Source organism: Heloderma suspectum, chromosome 4 (assembly GCF_057233095.1).
Source record: "Heloderma suspectum isolate Gila_16-S chromosome 4, 16-S_ref, whole genome shotgun sequence".
Lineage (NCBI taxonomy): Eukaryota > Metazoa > Chordata > Lepidosauria > Squamata > Helodermatidae > Heloderma > Heloderma suspectum.
The window spans coordinates 272458749-272476204 of NC_139461.1; the positions used below are offsets into that span (position 1 = coordinate 272458749).

The 17456-nt window shown below is 42.2% G+C and overlaps 1 protein-coding gene across 7 annotated transcripts in view; it reads right to left on the reverse strand.

Moving 5' to 3' along the window:
- DLGAP4 (DLG associated protein 4) overlaps positions 1 to 17456 on the reverse strand; it is a 69597-nt gene that overhangs the window by 43269 nt on the left and 8872 nt on the right. For 2 of the 7 annotated variants that reach the window (XM_084853899.1, XM_084853896.1), the window contains exon 1: positions 9129 to 9669. The exons of 3 other annotated variants lie outside the window; for them this stretch is intronic. Coding sequence is in view for 1 of the 4 variants with exons in the window: in XM_084853895.1 (XP_084710021.1) it covers positions 9129 to 9176 (48 nt within the window). In the remaining 3 variants the exon portion in view is untranslated. Of the gene's footprint in view, positions 1 to 9128; positions 9670 to 17456 lie in introns of those variants that run through there. 2 more of the 7 variants (XM_084853898.1, XM_084853895.1) reach the window with 2 other exon arrangements.

Below are 17456 nucleotides of genomic sequence, written 5' to 3' on the forward strand. Positions count from 1 at the left end.
ATGACAATGGCTAAACAGTTTTATGGTCATGACTAAGGGCAAAATTTTTGCTTTAACAAGAGATTTCTTTCCTCACTAGTGCTTATATAAGAAACAACCAATAGTTAGTAATGTTTTCCTAGACCACATAAAACATATTTAAAAAACACACAACACAAATTGCATTCAGTGTTAGCACCTGGGAGAGACTTTACAGAAACCATCAAGGTTGAGCTTTTCCACCTAATCTGCCCCATCTCCCTGCCTGTGATACTTATAAGGAATATGAACTGCTCTGGAAAAGCTAAATAGCAAAAACTGGTCTCTTGTTCTTAAAGGAAATGTCCAAACAAGTCTTGCTTTTTGGTGCACTGGGCAAGTTTCTGTTCAGTGTTCCCTACAAACACAGTGTTTAGAAACATATGTCTCCCTCACACCTCACATGTTGACGGCAGCAAATGATGATGTAGCAAAGCGCTGCAAAATGTGAACCTGCTTCAAGTCTTTATGTTGGATTGGTTCTTATGTAACAGGGAAGACAACAGCTTTCAGAAGCTGTAACATTAAAATTTCCTATAGAAAAAGTGTAGGGATAAGTAATTCCTAGGCTGAAGGTTACAATCTTCCTTCCAATGGGCATGTGCTTATGACAAACCTTTAACTGATTGCCTAATGGGCTCAGAACCTTATGTTACAGAAACATCTGTCAAACTCTGCTCACTTCCTAGGGATTAAATGATATAAAAAACTACAGCTGAGATGGAACAAATAAGATCGTCACATTAAATCATGTATGGAGGGTTTTTAAAAAAATACAAACTCTTCCTTTTAACTGAAGATAGTATTCAGTGGTTATCTCCAGATATGCTAGCGAACATTTAAAAGATGTAGCCTCTTAATAAGATCCTTGAAAATGAATCCCATGTGACTGTTAATTTTAGGTAGGACTTACTCTTTTTTAGAATACAAAACCAGTTAGAAATGCAATCCACACCAAAGTAATACAAGTTAGAACTGATGAGTCTTGGACTATGGATAGTTTCATATGTGGGAAGGCAGAGGTGGGCATGATTCATGTCAACAGCTTTTTATCAGTTCCCTCTTCCCACACTGGGAGGAGCTTTTAGAAACTTCATTTATTAAAGAACTACAACAAGAGTTTCTTTGTTTTATTATTAGGGAGGCCTACCCAAAGCAATTTGCTTTTTTTTAGGACTCACCTCCTGTCTACCTGCTGCTCTCTTCCTTTAGGATAAGTGCCAAGAGGTTGAAACTGATAAAAAGCAAACACAGCAGTATTGCACTGGTGAGGGATGCTAGAAGTAAAATGCTGAAGCTGAGGATTTTTTAGCACTACAGTGTGTACCTAATAAAGCAGGAGTGAGCAACCTTTTTGCCCCTACATGCTGTGGCGGGCCGCATCCCCCTGGCCTCCCACCCATATCACACACATGTACACGGAGATTTCCCCTTCGTCTCCCATCCTCAACAAATATACACACAGCCTTCCCCCCCACTACACATACACACTTTCCCCCCACATAGATCCTAACAGACAAGACACTCACTCCCCATCTCAATATGTGGGGACTGGGAGGGTTAAGCCTCCCCTCCCCATGTGCTGAGATCACACTGTGCATTCCTTTGCTGCCAATTGGTGTTTTTCTTAGTGTCAATAAGCTGGCGGGGGGCAGGGAGGTGCACAATTTAAATGGGGTGTGAGTTATATGAGGATGACTCTCCCAGATATCTTCCTTCCCAGTGTGCTCTGGCCAGCTTGCCAACCAGAAAAATGCCCAAATTTATCCAGTTATCAGTAATGCCTAGTTACGTCACATGCCAAGTATCTTGTCCAACACGACAAGTTGATAATATTAACAGAAACCCAACAACCCATCCACAAGGCTCTGATAATTCACAGGTTCAAACCTACCATGTAATAATCAACTGTTCACTATAAACAAGCTTAATCTTTTGAATAAGGCAATATTCTGGCATTTTAGAACAATTCCCACATATATGCATATGTCCAAATAGAACAGATAATTAAGAAACTTGCTAGAGGATGGTTTTAGTTGAGGTTGAATTCATAATATACACAATTCACTTAAGTCCATGAACAAGTTTCATATGCGCACCACTTCCACATCTTACCATTAAAAAAATATGCAAAATGCTATGTCAGAACTCATCCTAAGAGACAGAACTTCATTTTAATGAAGAAAAAATGGAGCAAAGTTACAGAAATCTAGGATAATTCACTTGTTCAAAGCAAGGCAAATATCTGATAAAAGAAGGTGTTTTTTAAGAGTTAAACACAATTACAAGAAGGGGTGGTCTCAAATTAGATCAGGGTCGTGGCACTGTTTTTTAACTTCTCTCCCATGCCATTCTTCTTATCTAAGTTGCCATCCCTTCCAAAGCTGCTATTTGCACACAGGGAAAAAGCAAAGGTGTATCCCCCCCGCCCGCCCACCCACAAAGGGCTAATAGCAGCTTGGAGGTAAACAATTTAGATTGGTTAAAACCCTTATCCAGCACTGCAGTCTCAATTAATTTGGGGGTGAAGTGGGGGCTTCCAGAATACTAGGTATTTATAGAAATCCTTTCTCAGTTGAGAACCATATGAAGCAATGTTATGCATCGATACTTTGAACATTTATGTTACACAATTTGGAATAGAGTTTTCCATGCTAGACTGGAATAACAGAAAGGCAAAGTGAAGTTGTCAGTTATTGTCAAAGTAAAATTGCTATGAGGTCATATGTATAAGCACGTCACTTGCCTCAACTATGCTAGACTGTTACCAAGGTACATAAAAAACAAAAACAGCTGCACTCATCCATGGGAAAAAACATCCAAAATCCACAGTTGGGCAATACCTTCATTACAGAGATAGGAAACCTCTGGCCCACAAGTTGAATATGGCCTATAGAGGTTTCCTCCTATGCCTCGCCCCCTTCATGGGAGAGGAATCCATGATGTTATCTCTAATACTATGTGAAGGAGGCACCAGCTGAGCGATTCTTCACATGCCACTTACTGCCCCATGGGGACAGTGTGTGAATGAGTTGCCCAACTTGGCCAGCTCCTGGACAAGCTGCTCCTCCAGCCATCACCTGAGTCTCTCCATGCTAAAAGAGGTGGAGAGTTATGTGCCTCTCTCATCACAGAGAAGGGAAAATGGGTGGGGCACTCCCACCCCTGATATTATCCAGCTCACTGGGTTGATTGGGGGTGGGGATGACAATTCAGCCCTTAAATCAAAACTGGTTCAACAGTTTTATTACAGCTTTAATAGGACTAGCCAAATGCCACAGAACAGCATGCAAGTGGTCAAGTTCTCCAGAACTCTTCATCATGCTAAAAAAAAAAAGAAAAAAAGCAGAGGATGGGGGAATAAACAGAAAAGCCCCCAAATTAGGCCAGATATCTCCTAAGAGGTCTGCAGTTTAGACACAGGAGACTGCAGACTGAACAAATTAGTGCTAATAAAGGTACTGGACAACTGTGGACTGTTTTACCAAGATAGTTCCACAACAGAAATTAGCCAAACCTAAGTTCCTGTCTTTATGGCTACAACAGATGCAGACCAAACAACCACTCAGACTTCCACTGGGGACAGATGACACTTGCTAATTATGAGGTAGGATGTGAAAGTACAAAGGTATCTTATTTCAGTGCAAAGTATCAGAAGGGAATGTTCAAATGACAGGTTTCTGTACTCTTGGGTCAGATGTTTTCCTGAAGCACAGGAAGAATCTCTGGTAAGATCAGGAACCTCAGCTCTCAGGAGGATACTCCTGCACAGACACTGGGAAGTCAGCTGTGTGGATTAAAGAACCCGCAAGGGTCTTACAATACTTCCATGAGCTCTATGGATAAGAAAAAAATTAGGTTGAAGAATCTGGTACATGTAGACTGGATGGATCTGAGGCACTGCAGAAGTATCCCAGAAATAAATGCAGTTTCACAGACCAGATGTCACCCATACCCTTCCAGCTCTGTAAAGAAAGGGCACCAATAAGCCATGGGAAAAATCCTTCCTGTAACTTACTTTTCTAGTTTCCCCAAGACTGAAGAATTGCGTAAGCCACTGATTTTACAACCACACTAGCTTATCTTTTACGACATGCAGCAAGTCAAGTCACGTTACTGTCTGTGACCTCACCGCATTACACAGGTTTTGGCAGAGAGTCCAATTCATCATATGAGTAAACATGACGGCGGCCGACTTTGAGATACTTATACGTGAGGAAAGGAAGCAAATCGGAAGTGCTTCTACTGTGTCCTAAGCCCTTCCAACAAGTGAAAATGAAAGCGTGAAGAGTTCAGCAAGTCTGCTACTTCTCTGTACAGAGGCCAAAGTCAATCATGTATCAAATGCTACCACTGAAACATAGCCTAACAGATACTAAATTAGTTCACAAACAAATGTTTGTTAACAAGCCTTCAATAAAATCAGTAAACAGCACTTAAGATGCTTGGGCTTCCTGCCACTTTCAGTAAAGATGGCCTCAAAAATTAGAGGGCATTTAATATTTGTCCAAGTATACAGCGCAGGTTTCTCCACTCAGCTCAAATATCAGAAGCCAAGACTTTAGTAACAGAACTGCAATTCAGCCTAATACCACATTTAATTCAATTTAACTATTTCTACACTGTCACACTATCCTTCAGCTACAGGGGTCAAAAGTTAGCAGAAGCTTAGCTGCAGAACCAGACTCCTCCTGTCCCATTCATTCAATGAAACCACAAGTTTTTGACATCACAAATTGTTCATGTGGCAACCAACTGTTACAGGACTGAATCAGTCAAACAGGAGGTGGCCAATTAGAGAGCAGTAGAACAGACTTTATGTACACACAAAGACCTTGTAACTGACAGGAATAGGAAAGCAAATTACATAGAGTACAGATAGCTTAATGAGCTCCGCCTAATGGGTTTCACCAATACATGCTATATTTAGGTTTGCCCAAGTGTATCTTAAAAACAATGTTCCATAATGGAAATGGTAATAGTTTTAAATTCACTATTTGTTCCTGTAAAGGGTGTGTTTATGTGTGTATATATACACATGTGTACACACTGAGTACATGGAAACTTTTATAAAACCTTTGAAGAAAGAAGAAAAAAGCCCCTGGCTAGAGAGCAAGGAACACCACTCTTTCCCTCACGTTGATTATAAAAGATTCTGGGTTCAAAGGCTTTTTAATCTAAAATGTTTTCCCTGTACTTTCTACATTTCTTTTACTGTTTGCGGGTTGGGGGAGGGAACTTGAATGCCAATGCATCTGTAAGCCCAAAACATTAACTAGTGCAGTTCTAAGCCAGGGTCAAGTCCTAGCACTTCAAGATTGAGAACAGACATTAAAGTAGCACTCCCTTGCACACAAGAGAGATGGCCTGGGGCAGTGTCCTCTTTCCAGCCATATGTTGGGATCTAGGGAGCAGAGAGAACGCCGCAGCAGAACAGCCTGTGATGTGGAATTCCTGTTCCATAGGACTGAGGGTGGGCAGTAGGAGGACGAGAAATAGTCAGCCTGCTGAGAAAGGATTGGAATGTGCTGTTCAGGAGAGGTGATGATGGCAAACAAGTTGTTTGCTTCTGAATCAAGATTCTGATATTTATAGCTCTTAAGCTTAGGTCCTCTGAACCCCACAACAGCCCGTAGTAGAAAAAAAAAATTCCAGCAAAGATATCACCCCCAAGATTTATGACTGAAACAGTGTTCTGGAGCGGGCAACAAGAGCTTCTGACACAGTAGTGAAAGCCTCTGTAGCTCAGGAACATTGTGCAACCTATCTTATTTTGTAATAATTGTAAACATTGCAAGTTACAGTTCATCCTCAAGAACTGAAGAACCAGCAAAGTACTTCTTCACGCAGTGCATAGTCACCCACCAACTTGGAGGATAAGGCTACCAATGGCTACTGGTCATGATGGCTGTATGTGTATTACCTCCAGTATCCAAGGTAGTATGCTTCCAATATCAGTTGCTGGGGTACATAAGCAGGAGGGTGGTCCTGCTTATGGGCTCCCCATAGGCACCTGATTGGCCACTGTGGGAACAGAATGCTGGACTAAATAGGCCAGCATGGCCTTTGTTATGTTAAAGAAAGGGCAGAAACTGGACTACACTTCTGCTGAGTTTCAGTAACTATCCAAAAGCTACACACACAAGAAATTAGGATGTTAAGCCCACACAGTGGAGTAGCAACTCTGAGGCTTCAGTGTGGTCTTGAAAGGGGTTAGGTTAGAAAAAGACTTCATAGCATGCACTAGCTACAGAGGATATACACTGCAGCTAAAATTTGAGTTCTCAACTCAAATTTCAGATTGTGTGGAAGTTTCGCTCACATAACAGTGGGTTCTCACTTGCTTCAGTTCTCAATAGTTCCAGAACTAGAGCCTTGCTGTATTTGCTGAGAACCCCTTTCAGATGGCAAACGTATCATGTGCTACAGAATTCTGCTGAAGGATGGTAAGCAAATTTCTTGACTTACACAGCAGACCAATTTCAACAACATCAAACCTAACTGAAAACATCTGCAGGAAAAGGGGAATGGTTTTAATAAATCCCATTGTGAATACTGTTGGTCTACAGCATGCAAAACGTATTTGACAGTTATCATAGGCTATACCTTTGAGGGAACATCGTACACCAAAGAAGTGACACAGTTTAGTGGGGAGCAGTTAAGGAAGTGTATAAAAGTGACAGAGAAAAAGCTGAAAGAGAATGCACAAGGAAGTGTTAATTATTCTTTTATGTTCTATCCAGTGATGAAAGGGGAAAAAGAACTGAAGGAATACAGAAACATTCATCTCATTTTATTCACAGTTACTTAATCAAGGGCAAAGAAGAAAAACAGAAAGAGCAGAAGACGGCTGTCTCCCTACATGAGGTTTTTTAAAAGTTACTTAAAAAATTAACTGCTGACTTTAAGTCAGCTATCATAAAAGGACCAGCCCAGTTCTGTCTTTGGATTTAAGAGTATCTCAAAGCTTGTGCTAATGAGTTATGAGACACCACTGCATACGGTAATAGAATCATTTTAGTATAAAGAACAGGACTCTAAGAACTGCCAGCATTAGGATATATGAAAATACCACGCGATTCAATATTGAATTGTATCAAAATACAATAATACAAATAAAATATATATTTAAATACTTCACAAAGTGACAGCATCACAATCAAACCCAAAATTAACATGTTGTACATGATACAGAAATCTCATCCCATTGTCTACTATAACTCAGCTGCAATTAAGCCTAATCATTTGTAACCAAAACCTTTCCTCCATTTCCCTTCCCGGTTGCTCCCCCGTGTTGAATTTTAGACTGTTGGCTTCTTGGGGCAGGGACCTAAACCGTTATACTCCAAAGTGCCATGCCTGATGGGGCTATATGGAAAGAGAATTAGGGCTGCAATCCTATGCACACTTATCAAGGAGCAAACCCCACTGAACATAGTTCAATACGTCATGCTTACTTCTGAATAAACATTATAGGATTGTGCTACACAGCTTTTCTGCTGTCATAATCTTCCACTGCAGCCAATATTGAAGGAGAATTCTATATCAGGATGCAGTTAGTACATACAGCCTGTACTTACACTGCAACAGGAGGGGGGAGTGTGTGGAGGAAATTTTATGCAAATATCAAACCTCAATGGGGTTGACTTCAGAAGAAGCTGTAATATGGAAGACAACTTAAATTGTTTAAAGCAACAAGTGTAAAACTGGGGAAACAGGATCATTGAAAACTGCCCCTTTAGTCTTTTTGACATGTTTTACAGTATGTTGCTAATTCATCATCTAGAAGGAAGATAAGCTTGGCAAGTCATCACTAATATTAAAACACAAAGCTCCCTTCAAATTATCTCAATGTCATAGGGCTGACATGGCGAACAGACAATAAGTCTAGCTTATAATGTACAAAGGAATATGAACACTACACAGAAGTATGGCTACCGCTAAGTCTAGTCACCCTACATCAACCTAAACCCACAGAGCTGGTCCACAGTCACAGCTGGATGAAGTAGAGGTGGCCACGGGGCAAGGGATAGAGTGAAAATGTAGCCCCCACAGAGCAAAATTGCCCCAATAACTTGGGCACAGCATCTCATTCCCATCTATATAGGAATTATGGCTTTATAAGAAGGACTTAGCAGATTTTTGAAATCCATACCAACAGCAGAATCATTTCTAGAACCCCATTCTTAGCTCATTTTCTTCATTTTTTTGAGGAACGCATAGTCTTCACATGAAGACAAAAATGCTCAGCAGTGCTAATACTCTTAAGGAATGGAAGTAAAAGCAAGACTGTAGTTTTCAATTCTTCTTTTTTTTTACTTTCAGTTTTTGACACAGCCACAAACCTTGGATTTAAGCTCTCTCTCTTTTCACTCCTTTAGAACTACCTCACGCCTATGGCAGAATACACAGTACAGCTCACTGATAATTGTATTGCAAGAGGGAGACACCATTAATGAGCCAAACACACCCTCTCCAAAACATTCAACGCCTGAAAATGGCGAACTAGGAAAGTATCTGAAACAGGTTTTTAAGCTGTTATTCAGGAGGAACCCAGATCTCTAAATATTCTCATTTAAAGCTCAGAATGACGTACCAACTTAATAGAGGAAATCTTTCGGAACCACCTAGTATCATGATATACCTCTTATCCACCATGGTCCCCCCAACCCCACGAAGAAGAGAGTCTGGCTGGGTGACCAGCCAGATGGGCGATTAATAAATTTAATAAATAAATAAATTTAATATATATATATATATATATATATATTGCCAATTCCACTTTTGACATGCATTAATCGCCTCAACTGCATTCACAGCTGGATGGCTGCTAGATTGCTAGCATTATTCTAATGAAGGGGGAGGAAGAAAAGAAAAACACGGCAACAACTAAACCGAGCACATACCGAGAGCCCTTATTCTTATCCTACACAGTAAGAGTTCTCCCTCCCTCTCCATCTTAAGAGGATCGGTGCCGGCCTTTAAAGGCACCCTCCTAGCGATAGCAGCAAGTGACCAATAAATGCCCCCGTTTGCTGCTGGGCTGCCCTGGAGCTCCCGCTCCCAGTCACACGCACAGAGACACGCGCGCTCCCTTGCTTGCTTCTTACCCTCGTGGGATTAAAGCCCAGAGCAGAGTCCCGCTGAGCAGCTTCCATAGGGAGGGGAAGGGAGCTGGCTGGCCGGCCGGCCTTCCCAGCCGGCCGGCTGGTTAAGGGGTGGAGGGAGAGGCAGAGGAAGGGCAGGCACCGCACCGCCAGAGGCTCGAGGGAAACTTTTCTTAGTCCTCTCGGCGGGAGCCCCGTTGAGTCACAAGCGCTGCCTCACCCCAGAGAGGGAGAGAGGAAAGCGCTGGCAGCCGTCGCCGCATGCTCGCCTCCTCCACACGCACATTCGCCGCCGCCGGCCCTCCCCGCTTCGGGGGATTCCCACACTCCGCCTGGGCCTCGCCTGCCCGCCCTCAGCAGCACTCAGCTGGGGCGGAGGCGCTTCCCAGGAGACATGGAGCCTCTTCCCCTCCCAGGCCGGCTGGCCGACACGATCCTCTTAAGATGCAACGCGCGCCCTGCGTTGGCAAGGCGGGAAGCCCCGGTCCCCCGGCGGAGACGGACGGGGGCGCGACGCCTACCTCGCTGCTTTGCGGCCTGCTGCAAATCTCTCTCTTCCCACCCCGCCTCCCCTTCGGAGCTGGGGCTGCCGCTGTCAAGAGCGAGGCCTGTCGTCTTAAGCTGGATTTAAGGAGCCTCTGGGGCCTCAAATGGAGCCACCTCAATTCCCCCCACCCCACAGTAGGTTGGCATGCTTCCACCACCACCACCCGACTGGCTCTTTGCTTTCTTCCTCGATGGGATACTTTGGTGGTACTAGGGCTAACTCCCAGAATCTGGATGGTGGAAGTATTATTATTGTTGTGGCAGGTATACAGCCTGGGCTTTCCAGATGTTTTGGACTACATTTCCCATAATCCCCCATCATTTGCCCTGCTGTCTGGGGCATGGGAGTTGTGGTCAACATGGCTGGAGAGCACCGGGTTGCTTACCCCTGCAGTAAAGAATACTGAGCAAGGCAGACCCTGGTTGATCCTGCCAGGTACGCATGTTCTTAAGGCATGATCCGCACATTCAGCGGAATGAGGTGCAAAAATGGACTGCCACTCGAAGGGCGCAATGCTGTGCAAGTTTAGACAGGAAAAAAAGGCCTACAACTCCCAGCATGCCCCTGCCAGCGCCCCAAGTGCCACTCCCAGCTCCCCTGCAGACACTCTGTGCAAGTACTTAAAAACAACCAAGCAAAAACTAGTATTTTGGGGAGAAAGGACTGGAGCCTAGCACACTCCTTGCACTGCTAGTTTTCTAGTTGCAGAAGTTTACTATTCAACCTCTGAATAGTACCTGGGGAACTATTCAAAAAAGTGGTTTTCCCCCACCTGCATTCGGAAGTGGTATAGACCATTCAACCACCTCAGAGAATGCTTAGGACCTCATTTTACTATGGTGTAGACCAGACACAAGCAAATGTGTGTAGGCAGGATCACTTAACACAGATTTGTAATGCCTTAATTTTGAAGAGATGCAGATTAAGACCTCTTGCTTTCCAAGTTTAGCATACAACTGGTGGACCATGAGGTAAAAAGATAATCCAAGTCAATCCACCCTTATGATCTACTCTGCACATACAGAGTTGCCATTCCCTCACCTCCCAATAGCAATAACCTAACAGAGTTGAGTTCTGGTACCATTTTGTTTTATGAAGTGTGAATGTGCCTTTCCTTCAAGAAGTTCAGGATGGTGTATATGGGCTTATCCCACTTTATACCTGTGATGAAAATTAAACACAGTGATTTGCTCAAAGGCACCCACAGATGGAAATTTGTTCAAACTTGAGCAGACACTGGAACTCTGATCTCGTGGGTCCAAGTCCAACATTAGCTGCACGGGTTCCACAGCAAAGTTAAATACTGCATAGGACAACCAGGAAATGACAAATGCTTTGCAATAACACCAAAAGGTAGTAGAAAGCACCAAAATGAGGCAGTATTTCCAATTGCTCAGGAGGATAAACTGAGGATGTTTTGTGGTTCTTGTTTTTGAAACTATTTGGGGGAGTAGCTTCACAGGGAGCAGCACTGCTGCTACATTCTTGTTCAGGGCTTTCATTAGGGTGCCTAACGGAAGTCTAGAATCCAGGGCAGAAGGGACCCCTAAAATGTTAAGTGGAATTTAGAGGAATATACCCTCCTTCATGAAAAATAACAGCTGCAGGTCCTTTCATTCGGCGCTATTCATGTGATCACCAAGCAAGGCACCTTACTCTGTTGTGTTCTCTGTGGTTATTCTAAAGAGTTCTTAAGAGTACATGACTTGTGAACCGTAGTCAGCCTTTAACGGCTAACAGTGCAATGCTATACATGCCTACTCAGGAATAATATCCATAGAATTCAATGGAGCTTACTCCCAAGGGTGTATAGGATTGCAGCCTTAAATAGTTGTTTTGTAGGTTATTGATGTATTTAGTGTATTTTTGTTTTTATTGTAAACCATGCTGGAAAAATGATTGAAGGGCATGGGAGAGTTTTATTATAGACATAACAGTTTATGGCTAAAAGGACCTAAAGGTGCAGTCCCATGGGGATAGTTAGCCACCCCCAAACTCAGAGGTGACCAACTATCCAATGCAGGGTGGGTGGAGCGCAGAGGCTGTCTAGCCAGGGTGTCTTGGAGCAGGGGGAGGGGGAGACCGGATGGTGCATAGTAAGTGTCGTAATGGCGCTTCCACTACCCCCTCCCCTCCCAGCCCCCAGGAACATCTCCCTTTCCCCCCAGTCCGCGCTGCTCTTATGGGTGTGGAGCCAGGGACAAACCGCATCCCCTATGAGGGGGAGGGGAGTCGGTTTTCTGGGAACTGACCTTGGAGAGCTTGCTCCAAGCTCATTTCCCAGAAAAGCCCGTCTAGCAGCCATGGGATTGTGCCCTACGAGACCAAATGAGGTGTGATTTTTAAAATGGATCATTGTTAATGTATGCATTTCTTAAACATGGTAGAGGCATATCTATAAAAACACTTGTTTTAGAAGCCCAGCAAAACCCTGGCTCTAGGCCTAGTTTAATTTTATCTCTTTCTTTAAATACAAATAGAATTTACATTTCACAGTTTAACTGGATGACTTTAGCAATGTGTAAGCTTCCTGGTTGGCATGGGAATCTGAGAACAGGAAGGTATGGAGTTTCTAAAATCCAGCCGAGTTTGGCAGCATTCCTTGGGAATAAATACAGGAACTGATGAATTTATTCACAAGTCAATCCTTGGGCATCATGCAGCCTATCTCACTTGTGTCCTGAAAGTATTGCAGTGCAAGCAGAGGCTTGTATCCAAACACTCAACATGAGACCCTATATGAGATCCTATATGACACAATAAAAGTTGGTCAGCTTGTACAGAAACAAAAGGAGGTTTTGTTATCAGGACTTTCAGCATACATGCATGATCCCATGCTCTACTGTCTATACACAGCCAGGCATAAAGAGTGGCAGAATAAAAATAACAGTTTTTGCACTTTTCCCCCCTGGTTTCTAGTCCTCATACTAAGAGATTTGCACTTAGATTCTAAACACACAGTAATAAATCCAAGTATTTCCAATCATGTATCTAGGATTGTAGTATTATTCTGACTTCAATTGTAAGCAGATGTATCAAGAGCCAAGTCTCACGGAGTAAACAGATTTAAGGTTGGAATGTGTATCATAAAGAGCCTTTTGTGTTTATAATCCCAGTCCTTAAAGCCTTTGGATACAGCTTACTCATGAGATTTAAGAATGCTGTGTTCGAAATCTTGACCATGAAGATTTGTTTTCCCCAAGAATTATGTTCTGAGAAGCACTTTATAACTCATTAGTGCATTTAGGCTTGGGTACACTTAGGACTGTGGCCATAGATTAGTAAAAGGTTTGCTGGATCTAATCTATGGCCATAAGATTAATGCAATTTAATTGAGCTGTATAACACAATGTGATGCAAAAGCTTAACCACTGAAAAAGAAGATTGACAATAAGTATCTAAAGTGCAGTTTTGTTTGCTAGAAAAGGCCACTTTGTATATTACTCTTTTCTACAGAAAAAATACACTGTATTTTGTATGGTTATGAATGCATTTTCCTTGAATACATAGATTGGGAACTGATACATGTAGCAGTGCCCACACCATATATTCACAGCAAAAAACCCACATGCTTGTTCATGCAATATAATAACACACAAGGTTTCCCCAACACAAAGATCATAATACTGGGGAAATGAACATGTTTACTTTGTTCATCTGTTCCAAGGTAGTAGTTCTGATATCTCAAGCTTTAGTTAACGTAAAGTACTTTGATCTTTTACTAATGTTTACTGTATATTAAGTATTTTGGCTCCAGGTTTCAGCTCCCTACAGGTCAAACAACTCTAGCAAAATAGGCACAGGCCACTTTGAAGCAATGGACCTCAGCAAACGAAGTGCACAGTTACCACACCTGGGAAGGAAGAAATCCCAGAACAGCCTTAATTACAGCTGAGATGCAACAGTTCTGTGCATATGGTTCTGTATCAGTTGCAAGACAGGAAGGAAAAAAGGTATCTACAAGCATCTCAAAACAAGCTACCCTGAAAAGATCTGTGCACAGTGCCTTTTGGAGTAGTGCATCCATAAAGAAGTGAATCTAGGCCAGGAACCACCATTTCTTTTCCCATCCTTATTTTAGCTGACAAATTGAGATGGAATTGCTTTGTCAGAAGATTTTCACAAGAGTGTAAAATGGATAAATTCTAACAAGGCATTCTGTTTTGTGTTGATAAAAGCAATTAATTAGATGATTCCTAGTGTGGTATTCTTTCAAAAACAATAATGTAAGATCGGTATATGCACATCAGTCTGATTTATTTAGAACCAAGGAGGAACAGTTTACTAGGAGAGACAATGAAATCCTCTAAAGCCATTATATCCTGAAAGGTATAAGAACAGATGGGTGGGCATGTGACAAGATTTCAGATGTAACACTTCAAATGTGTAAGATTTCAGGCCAGCTCCAGATACGACAGGTGTCTACTCCATACACACACAAAAAGTGAAGTCTACACCATTATCTCACTGAAAAGCACATTGTGACCTACAGCAAGCAAGGTAACCAGTAATTAGGCTGTGCTCCATTTGCTTCTAGACAGGAGTGCTTTAAAAGTTCAAGCACATTGTTCATGCAGAATAGATGAAATTTATACCACCGCTGTGAATATGACACCTGCCACCCAGCGGAATACTGGGGCAGTGTGTTGAGAGCTCCTTTTAGAAGAGAGATAATTTTTACAACCCATTCATAGTGGAGAGAATGGAAGGGAGCCAGTGTGACACCTACTGTACATTGGCTGGACTTTGTAGCAGAAACTGCTACAAAAGGCTCTTAGCAAATCGGGAATGTTTTCTGGCACTTGAATGTCTAGTAAGCATATTGGCACAGCATCAATAAATATAATGTAGTACATAATACCCACTATTAGCTGTGTGGAAATAGTGCTCTTCAATAATGCATGAAAAGAGTTTATTTTTTCTTTCAGGCATGTGCCAGATCTAGCTTGCTGGGTAAAGCACAATTCACTACCATAAAAAACCCACTCTGTTCTGCTGACTGCACCATGCTTGTGTTTGCTGGTAATAAAAAAGAAGTAGTCATAGCAGACAAGTCCTTTGCAATCCTATACCTGTTTACTCACAAGTATGTCACATTGGTTTCAGTTAGGCTTACCCCCTGGTAAACAAGTATAGGATTGCTGCTTCAGTCTGCCATCTGCTAAGTGGTAATTACTTCCTTGGAATCTAAGCTTTTGAAAACCAAAAGTAGGGCACCTAAACATTGATTTTTTAAAACACAGACATCCAATTTATCACATTTCAATTATAGCAAATATCATTTAAACAAACAACCTGGGTAACAATCAACTTTAATGTAATAAAAACATGTTAAAGCACAAATGTATAATCCCAGACTGAAACCCTGACCCCTTTATCATATGGAGTTAATGCTTTTTAATGAACAAAAATGAGTCAGGAGGTAGGGGAGAAGAGAAATCAGACTGTCAAGGTCCATTGTAAATGACACAATAAATCATGCATTTATTTTTGGCTTCCTAGTAGACCTAGGAACCATCACAGGCACTAGTGACACCATCCTGTATCTCATCAGCATCATCCGGGTGATACAGTACCTCAGGTTTATGCCCCATAACTGTCCAAGCTCTACGAGTTGTTCTCAAGTTCAGACTGTTCACAACTCTACTAAACAAGAAGGCCATTTATTTTTGATTTTAGTGAGAAAGCACACCGGTCTGCCCAATACATTTCTGGAAAGTTCTAGGCACTTAGGTTGGATTAAGTTACCTTCCACTGCCAGGATTAACCCAATTTTCAGAGGGTGAACATTGGCTGGGGAGGAACCACATCATAGGCTCCTCCCATGTGGCTCAGAGTGTTTCACATTATCCTGGTGCAGAGAGGGATGGTGCCGCTACAGCTTCCAGGCTACTGACTTCAAATAAACTTGCTTAGCATCCCTGCCAGTGTACAGAGACCCAAACATAAATCAAATTTCCCAGTTGCCCCCTTGCCTTGAAGCAGAGTAGTGCAAAAGGCAAGTAGGCTGCATGATTAAAGTGTTTGATTAGTAGTATAAAGGCTCTATTTAGTTGCAAACCAATATATTTTAGTTGTTATAGCAAACCAGTGCATGAACTTTATTTAGGAAATGCATTAATTGGAATATGTGTATGCAACCTGAATTACATTGCCTTCCCTTTTCAGTTTTGATGTTCAACCCACTCTGCATATAGCACAAAATGGTTGGCTTTATTTTTCTGTGCAGGCTGAGGAAGTCTGCTCCCTTTTTCCTTCCCTCCCTGCCAATAAAAATCAATCCATCCTAAGTTACTTCTTTTGCTATCTCTCCCATGACATAAAAGGAACTGACAGCTTAGCCCAGAAAGCACCAGCAGGGTAATGAGTGTAACTATGTTCTTGCATACGCTGCTTGATATGAAGAAACAGCAGCAGAGCAGGCCAAGGTGCTCCGACTGACACAGGTACAGCAATTCCTCCTCCTGTGTCACAGCATGGACCACAGCAAGACTCCACAAATCAAAGCCCATTAACACTCCACTGCTGCAAGACATCAGAGGGCAAACTTGAAAGTTAGCTTGCCAGAGGACAGAAGGGAAATTCTCTTAGGGCACAATCCTATGCACGTTTAGACAGAAAGAAATCCTACAACTTCCAGCATTTCCCAGGCAGCATGGCTGGCTGGTGAATGCTGAGAACTGTAGGACTTTTTTTCTGTCTAAACATGCATAGGATTGCACCTTTAGGTTATTCCTCCTGATAATAGCCACTAAATAATTTAGTGGCTATTACAGAAAAATTAAGAAATGCTGCCGCAGTATGAAACAGCAAGACAATCGGGACAGTACCTCTACAAGATAACCAAATCTACCATAGTCCCTATACAATCTGTTTTTGTCTCGCTTGCTGAAGTATTGTGGGCACTTACACAGCTGCTTATTTCACTCTGCAGTATTGGTGGCATGCAAACTGGGTTTTTTTGTTTTTTTTTTAGGTCATTTGGGAATTTTCCCAAAGAATTACAGGGATCTCCAAGTAGGGCAGCCTAGCTAGAAGATTACAGTGGACTTATTTCCTCACTTGAAGAAGGCAAAATCTGAGAAGAGTTATGTAACTAGTACTGGTCATCCCTTCCACTTGCTCCCAAAGTACACAAGCTACTAAGTTGTCTTTACTTGGGAATGTCATATTCACATCATGCTTCTGACAGCCCAGTCAGAGCATTAAAAATAAGGATACTTGGGGGTGAGATATCTATCTTACATGGTTCCATAAACTTGTCAAAGATAGTGTCTGTTTAGGATACTGATGCAATCTGGAAGGATTTTTCCTTTAATCAAAGGGAAGTCTTGCAACTCCATGCCAAAACCTAAACAATGATATGGTAGACATGGTCATGGCTCACCTAAGCCTGTGACCAATGGGGTTCCTTAAGAACAGAGTGCATTCAAGAAACTGGGCAAAATGTTATGGTTATTTTGAAATGCATTTTATTTTTCTTAATGTGTTAAAGATAGTGGTAGCTAAGTATATGAATTTATTTAAACAGGGACACAGTTAGCCCCATTGTCATGGCATATGCTCCCATCACCACCAGTTTGCTTACTACAAGCCTAGCTTCACCTTTTGAAAAGCTTCCTTATTAAATTCCAGGTCCTCTGTTTCTTCCATATTAAGGCCCCAATTTTATTATTAGCTTGAGTAAAAAAAAGAAGTGTTCTTGCCTCCCCATCATCTTTGCATCCCAAGTAACTCTACTCTGCCAGATAAACTGTCCTTCCCACCCCACCCCCCAAGATAGG